At 57.0% G+C, this 7,474-nt stretch overlaps 1 protein-coding gene across 1 annotated transcript; it reads left to right on the forward strand.

The window, feature by feature from the left end:
• Window positions 1-646: 646 nt before the first annotated feature.
• ADCYAP1 (adenylate cyclase activating polypeptide 1) lies at window positions 647-5,766 on the forward strand. Its single transcript, XM_074146721.1, has 5 exons — window positions 647-705; window positions 1,659-1,766; window positions 3,786-3,920; window positions 4,429-4,524; window positions 5,367-5,766. Exons 1-5 carry the CDS (start codon window positions 647-649, stop codon window positions 5,551-5,553), a joined length of 585 nt encoding a protein of 194 aa, XP_074002822.1. The 3' UTR covers window positions 5,554-5,766.
• Window positions 5,767-7,474: the final 1,708 nt, after the last annotated feature.

The raw sequence follows: 7,474 nt of genomic DNA on the forward strand, positions 1-7,474 counted from the left end.
AATGAGAACAATATTAACATTCCTTTAAAAAAAAAAAAAAAAAAAAAAAAAGAAGAAGAAGAAAAAAGAGGGGGCTCAGGAAAAAAAAAAAAAGGCACTCTTATCCCCAAACGTCCGTGGAAGTGGGGGTTCCGCGCCGGGGCTGCTGCTTCTCAGCGCCGGGCGGCTCCCTGGGGGCCCGCGCCCAGCGGCGGCCCCGGGCCCCCGTGCGGGTGAGCTGGCCCCCCGGAGAGACGATGAGCAAAGCCGCGGGGGAGCCCGCTAAGTCCGGGGACCCCCACTTCCCCCCCCCCCCCCCCCCTCAAACCACCCTCCTCCGCCTCCTGGTCCCTTCCCACGGCAGGTAAAACTTGACCGCGGCGAGCATCCTTCTAGGTTTGTGGGATAGGTTGTGGGGGTTTTCTGTGTGTTGCCGTTTGGTTGTTGGTTTGGTTGGGTTTCTTTTTTTTTTTTTTCCTAATTTTTCTTTCTTGGGGGGTGGGGGGAGAGCGTGAGTTGGTGTTTATGAGAAGCTTTATGACTCCTGATAAGCTCATCTTTGAGGACGACACAGAACTATGTTCCTTGAGGAATTGGGGTGGTGACGTCTTTTCTGATACCCGATTATTACGTGACTGGGGAAAAAAAAAAAAAAGGCATTTGATTCATGAATAAAAATCCGGACACCACCACGGGGGCAACAAACAATATTGCCCGTCCTCTAAGGTAACAAGCAGGCAAATGTTTACGAAGAGGGCTCTTGCTGAAGCGGGGTGTTTGCAAAGATTTTGTTGCTAATTGCGTATCAGACGGAAGGCTGCGGAAGGCTGGTCAAGTTTGGAGCCACCGAGCAGGAAGAGAAGAAGAGGAGAAGGCTGAAGGCGCTCAGTGAGGGGAGAGATCTGGGGAAGACAACATCGCACGCAGCCCGCGGCTCCCCGCCTCCGCTCCCTCCCGGGCTCGCTCGCTCTCTTCCCCCTTCCCCTGCGCTCCCTTCTCCGGCGACATCTCGCTCCATCCCTCTTTCTCCCTTCCCTTGCAGATTCCACTCCAGATCTGTGCTGCTACCTGCAAACTTTTTTTCCTTTATCTTTTTTTTTTTTTTTTCCCCCTCCCTCTCTTTGTTTTTGGAGTGGATTCCCCTAAAACCAGCAAACAACTAACTGCTGCTTTTGTGTCTTCTTCATCCCGCGGGTCCTTCCCCCATCGGAGGGGCGATGCCACGAGAGTTTTAACTCCTTTCGGCCGCAACTTGGGAGACAGCTCTATTTTTACCCCCATTTGGGGTCTTTTTTTTCTTTTTCTTCTTCTTATTTTTTTTTTTTTTAAAAAAAAAAGATCTGCCCTTTTAGTTTCGCAGCCAAACGCTCTTAGTGCCGGGTGTTTAGAGTTTAATGGTAAGGACACGAAGTGGCTCGCCGGGCCTTCCCGCAGCGCTCCCGGGGCGGGCGGGCACCGACGGGGCGGGCGGCGGCGGCAGCGCTCCGCGCCGGGCACCGCTCCGCGCTTCTCCGCGCCGACGTTCAGCTGCCCAGAGCACTTGCCCCCAGGGGCCGCGCTCCCTCCCTCCCCCGCAGGCTCAAGCGGGGGCTTGGTGGGTCGTGGGGTGTTTTTTTGTTCGCTTTTTTTTTTAAATTTTTTTTTTTTTTGACAGCGGTTTTCCTTTCCCTCCCGCACAGAGTGGCAATGTGTAGCAAAGCGATCCTAGCACTCCTGGTCTATGGCATAATAATGCACTGCAGCGTCTACTGCTCACCTGCGGCCGGACTTCAGTACCCGGCGCTCAGGTAAGTCCGTTCCCCGCCCGGGGGCTCTACCGGGACCCCTTCAGGCCCCCGCTGCCCCGGCTTTGCTAAGGGCAGGGGAATCGTATCGGGGAGGAAAGTCGAAGAGAACGGGGGAGGGGGGTGACGACTCACCAAACGAACTTAAGCTGTGTGCCCACCCCCTCCGCCCTGTGAGAGGAGCCGCTGGGAGGGTCAGGCAGGGAGGGGGAGGGGGGGTCCCCTCGCCCCCCCTTCCCTCCCCAGCTGCAGCACTGGCTTCTCCGGGGCCGCTCCCTGGGATCCCGGAGCGGTGGGGAGAGGGAATTAGGGGGGCTGCACTGCTGCGTCTCGGTGGGAGCGAGCCGAGGTCCCGGAGCACGTCGGCGGGTCCCAGCAGCTCCCCTCCGCCTACCCACTGCCCTGCACGGCCCCCGGCCGCTTTCGGCTGCCGGCAAGCTCGCCCAGGGTGAACGGCGAGATTCGCCTGCCCGGACCCAGGCGGGAGGCGGGGGCGGGGGAATGCACCGTTGGCTGCAAGCGTGCGAGAGCTGTCATGGCTCGTGTAAGCAGCAGTGGACTTGATGGGAATTCAGTCTCTTCCCTTGTTTACCTGTCTGTATACGACCTCCCTTCTCAAGGGGGAAAGCGGCTGGCACAAGGTTGTTTGATCGTCTGCGTCTGTTGGGAGTTTTCTTGCTTGGGTTCCAACGCAGGCTGATGCCTGGGCTGTCCCTTTCCACCTGGCAGCCGGGGGCGTTTGGACCCCGCTGTGTTTGGGGCAGGAGTGGGGGGACCCCCAGAGGCGTCGGCAGGAGCGAGGTTCCCATGCTGGGCCGTGGCTGGGGGCGCAGGACACCCGCCCCGAAACGGCCGCTGGCAGCCTGGTCCCACCCTGCTTGTAGCCTGCTTTGGGCCATTGGTGTTGCTTGACTGGGGGGTAGTTTTGGGCTCGGTGCTTTTGTCCTGCCCCACCGACGCTTGGCTCTGTTCCGGGGTGCCCTACGGGGGACACTGCTGTGCGGCTCAGCTGTGAGCGGGGGGCGATGCCGGGCGCGCAGGGCTGTCCGAAGAAGGTGTCCTTTTTGGGGCTCCGAGGTGTCCTTGCACGAACCGGGAGCCCGTCGGGGCTGGCTGAGAGCAGCCCCCTCCCGGGGGAGAGGGCCTGCGGGGCAGCGGACTCGGTGGCCTGCGGGGCCATTAGCCGGCAGCAGCAACCCGGCTCTCTCCATTCAAGCGTTTGAATTAGCAGGAGTGAAACACTTTAGCGGCATCTATTATTAATACCTCCGCTAAAGCTCACAGACAAAAATAGCTGCCTGTAACATACAATGACCTACATCGTACTGCAGAGAGGGAGGCAGAACGGGAGGGGGGGAGCTGGGAGGGGACGGACGGGGACGGGGACGGACTGGCGAGATCTCAAAGGGCAGAGGCACCATTCAACGAAAAACACGGACAGACGAAGCCCTCCCGCCTTCCCCCCCCCCCCCCCCCCGCCGACCCCAAATCTGGCGGGCGCTGCGGGGAGGAGCGGGGCGCGGCCCCAGCCCCGGCGGCTGCCGCTCACCGCCCCGTCTCCACCGGGGAGGCGGCTTGGCTCCCGCCCAGCCCCTGGCACACACACACGTGTGTGCGTGTGTGTGCGTGTGTGTGTGTGCGTGTGTGCCGCAGCCTGCACGGCTGTGCGTGCGTGCGCTCCGCTCGGGAAGCACCAGCCGTGGCTGTGGCAGACAGGGGCTGTTTCTCGGGACCGGGGGGACGGGGGTGAGGGGGGACGTTTTGGGGCTTTTCTCGGAGCACGTCTGACGGCGGGTGTGTTCCCTCCCCCGTGGTCCTGCCCCGCAGAGGAGGCGGAGGGCGGGGATGGGGAGCGGGCGGGCGCAGGGAGGGGATGGGGGCAGACGGACGGGGCTCCCGGGGCGCCCGGGTCGGCTCCTCCGGGAATGGCCACCGAGGCAGCCGGGAGCCGGTGGCGGGGAGCGGAGCGGAGGGCCCCGCCGAACCCGGCTGACTCCTTTCCTTTGCCGCTCTCGTTGGCAGGCTGGAAGATGAAGTCTATGACGAGGACGGGAACACCCTGCAAGACTTCGCCTATGACCACGAGCCCCTCGGTATAGCGAATCCGTCCTCCGTGATCGGCGAGATGTACACCTTGTATTACCCACCGGAAAAGAGGTGACTGCAACTCGCGGGGTGTCAGGCGTGAATTTTGAGCCGGGAGCAAAACGGGTCTGGCCGAGCCGATTGGGGAAAAAAAATAATAATACCCAACAAGCCATCAGCAACCGAAAAATATATAAATATATATATATATATAAAAATACCGAACCCAAACAAACTACCATGCTGCTCGGGTCCCCGCGCCCAGTTTAAAGCCTAGACGAAATGGAAAGGCCGCCTTACCTCCAGCAGCGCGGGGGAGGGAGCGGGGGAGTCGCCTGCGGCGGGTAGGGCTAGCGATGCTCCCGCAAACGGAGCAGAAATGCCCAGCCAGCGCGGAGCCGAGCAAGTGCGGCGGGGAGGGGTCTGGGTGGGGAAGAGGGGTCCCGGGGGACGCGGGGAGATGCCGCCCTCCGCTCGCCGGCTGGGAGGGACGGTCACCGCCGCCTCCCGGGCTCCCGCACCCCGCCGCAGCCGGCTCCCGGGCCTCGCCGCTCATCCGCGGGCTCTTCCCTCCGCCCAGGCATGCCGATGGGATCTTCAACAAAGCCTACAGGAAACTCCTGGGCCAATTATCCGCCAGGAAATATCTGCACTCCCTGATGGCCAAGCGGGTCGGGTAAGGGTTTCTGCTCGCTCTTTTCCCGCGGTACGCGTCGGTGCTGCTGGAGCGGAGGCGCTTAAAAGGCCGCGGCTGGGAATTTGTTGCGCTGTGAGTGGCGCTGGGGATGTGTGTGTGTATCCGGCTCCCCAAACCTCCGCCGACCCCGGCCGCGGCTCCTAGATCGCTCCCGGAACGGCGTGAGCCCGGCTGTCAGCGCAGGCTTTCACGGAGGTTTGTTTGGTTTAATATCCTCAGGCATATATATGTATATATGTGCGTATAAATATATGTCTCTATAATTTTTTTGCAAGCGGGTGATTTAAAATTAAGAAGTTAGGCAGCCTCCCCGGTTTGCTAGGCGCGGGGGGGGCGGGGGAGGGCTCGGGGGGGCGAGCAGTCTGTCGGAAGCGATGACCGAGGGCTGGGCTGAAGCGGGGGGGACTCGGGGACTGCAGCCCCGCTCACCCCCAGGCGCCGGGCGGGTCTCCCCGGGTCTCCCCGTCGCCGGCGAGGCAGGGGCGAGCCCGGTGCCACCCGCTGGCCTTCAGCAGAAGGTAACACGTTAATAAAGCCCCGGGGAGAGCAGCTTTCCCTGCTGCAATGAATAATTCATGGCGGGGAGATATTGTCTCTGCCGCCGCCGCCGCCGCCACTTGCGCGCACCGCGTCGGGAGAGGGTTTCGGGGCGGCCTTTGTCTCCCCGCGCATCTTCCGCGCAAACGTGTTGCGCGGGGGGCAGCGCCTGCCGCGGGGCTGGGCAGGGCCGGGAGGAGGGGTGGGAGGGGGGGGCGGTGCGGAGGGGCGCGGAGGGGCGGAGCGGCCCCGCCTGATGCAGCTGTGCTTCTCGGTGCTTGCAGCGGTGCCGGCGGCGGCCTGGGGGACGAGGCGGAACCGCTGACCAAGCGGCACATAGACGGCATCTTCACGGACAGCTACAGCCGCTACCGGAAACAAATGGCTGTCAAGAAATACTTAGCAGCCGTCCTGGGGAAAAGGTATAAACAAAGAGTTAAAAACAAAGGACGCCGAGTAGCGTATTTGTAGCGATGAGTAACCAGCCACTCCTGTGTATACAAAGTCCTGAGAGAGAGAGAGAGAGAGAGAAAGAGAGAGAGAGAGAGAGAAAAACCCAACAACAACAACAAAAAATCTAAACAAAAACAAAAGTCATTTCCAAACTGACTGAACAATCACCGCTCCTGTGTTATCTAAACATGTATTTATGTATGAAGTAAAGCCATTAAATGAATATTTTGATAATAATATTGTTTTTCTTTTGTACAAAAGCACTAGAGAAACGCACAGATCTACTTTGTGGACCAATCATTAAGTTATATATAATATATAAATATATATATATAAATACTACTACGAATACTAAAGAACAATTCTTCATATAAAACCTGCACAAGAACAAGAATTCGCCTGAGCTGTTTATGTTTTTATATAAAATAAATAGAAAAAAAGACAATCATTGTTTTGAATATTACTCCTATTTTTGTAACGGAAATTAAAAGGATAGTATTTTTATCCGCGACAGGGTCGAAGACATTAATTTTCACCATTTGCTACTGTACATAGAGAAGGATGCCCTGCTCCCAGGGGATTATGAGGAAAATGATTTGGGAAAATTGGTGAAGCAGATTCTTCCCCCCGGTGAGTCTCAAGGCAGGCTCCTTTGCCACTAGCCTCTCCGAAGGGGCACCGTCCCCTTTCCTCTAGATTTCGATTTTTTTTTTCTCCTGCTTTCTTTGATTCCAGTTGTATCTGTATTAGCGTCTCCTCAAACAATGAGCTTAGAGGATAATTCTCTTGTGAAAACAGCTCGATCCAAATTGTGCATTTCTGTTGCCTATTGGAGGGAGAAATAGGTAAAACAACAACAAAATTTCACAACAAAACAAAACAAAACAAAACGAAAGCCAAACCCAAACCCCCAACCCCTAAATCCCGAACCAGCAGCAAGGATAGTAAGTACTAAGCCCCGTGCACTGCTCTTCTGGCTGGCTGGGCAGAGTCGCAGAACAAAGCGAAAGCAGAGACAGGACCCGTTTGGGAAGAGTGGGAAAGTGAGCGGGGGCGGGCCCCCGGCGCGCCCCGGTGCCGGTGCCGGTGCCGGTACCGGTACCGGTGCCGTAGAGTCGAGGGAAGACGAGGCGATCCCACCTCCGATCCGCTACCCAACTGCCCCGGGCAGCTCGGTACTGGACCTGGATGCAAAGTACAGTGTGTTACTCTCCAGTGCTGTCCATGCTTCTCATCATGTGTAATGAGCAGGGTTCTCGCCTTTGCATTTTTCGGTCGGAGTTGCTCTTTTCTTTAATTTTTTTTTTTTTTTTTTTTTTTTAATAGACCCTTCCGCCTCTCATCCTCTCTTCGCACTTTTCCGAGCTCTGTTTAACCCACCTGAGTCACCTTTTTGGGTTATGTTCTTTTGGGGAAAAAAAAAAAAAAAAAAGATTGTGAACGCTCTCTCACTCCTTTGTTCTGTTTTATGCAAGCTCTTATTGTACAAGTTTAGGAACCCCTGTTGTAGCTACCACTAAAGAATTATGCACTACTACGAAAGTTTTTGTTCCTTGTTTATTGAGTTTGGAGGTAAAATGTATTTTTCTACATTCTGGCTTATTGCTTAGTAAAATTTATTTCATAAAACAAACTTTTGTCATAAAAGAATGTGTAGTGTTCACCTGTGGTCCGGTTTCTAACGAGATAAACCATTTTCACCTCATCTTTCTATGTACGGACTCCTATCTTACCTTCCGCCCGGGGGACAGTAAAGCAGCAGCGACCCCGGCCGGGGGCTGGCCCCGTCCCTCCGCCCGGGCAGCTGGAGAAGGAGGACACGTAGGTACCTGCTTCCTTCCAGCTCACCACACAAAACCTAAGAGGAGTCTTTCCAAAGACACAAAACGAGCCCCGCATTCAAGACGTCGGAAAGCAACACCCCCCCCCCCCCCCCCCC

Source organism: Numenius arquata, chromosome 4, assembly GCF_964106895.1.
Source record: "Numenius arquata chromosome 4, bNumArq3.hap1.1, whole genome shotgun sequence".
Taxonomy (NCBI): domain Eukaryota; kingdom Metazoa; phylum Chordata; class Aves; order Charadriiformes; family Scolopacidae; genus Numenius; species Numenius arquata.

Coding starts and splice junctions, on each gene's coding strand:
- ADCYAP1 (XM_074146721.1), top strand. CDS start 647: ATGAATAAAAATCCGGACACCACCACGGGGGCAACAAACAATATTGCC. Junction 706..1,658: donor AATATTGCCCGTCCTCTAAG/GTAACAAGCAGG, acceptor CCTCCCGCACAG/AGTGGCAATGTGTAGCAAAG. Junction 4,525..5,366: donor CTGATGGCCAAGCGGGTCGG/GTAAGGGTTTCT, acceptor CGGTGCTTGCAG/CGGTGCCGGCGGCGGCCTGG.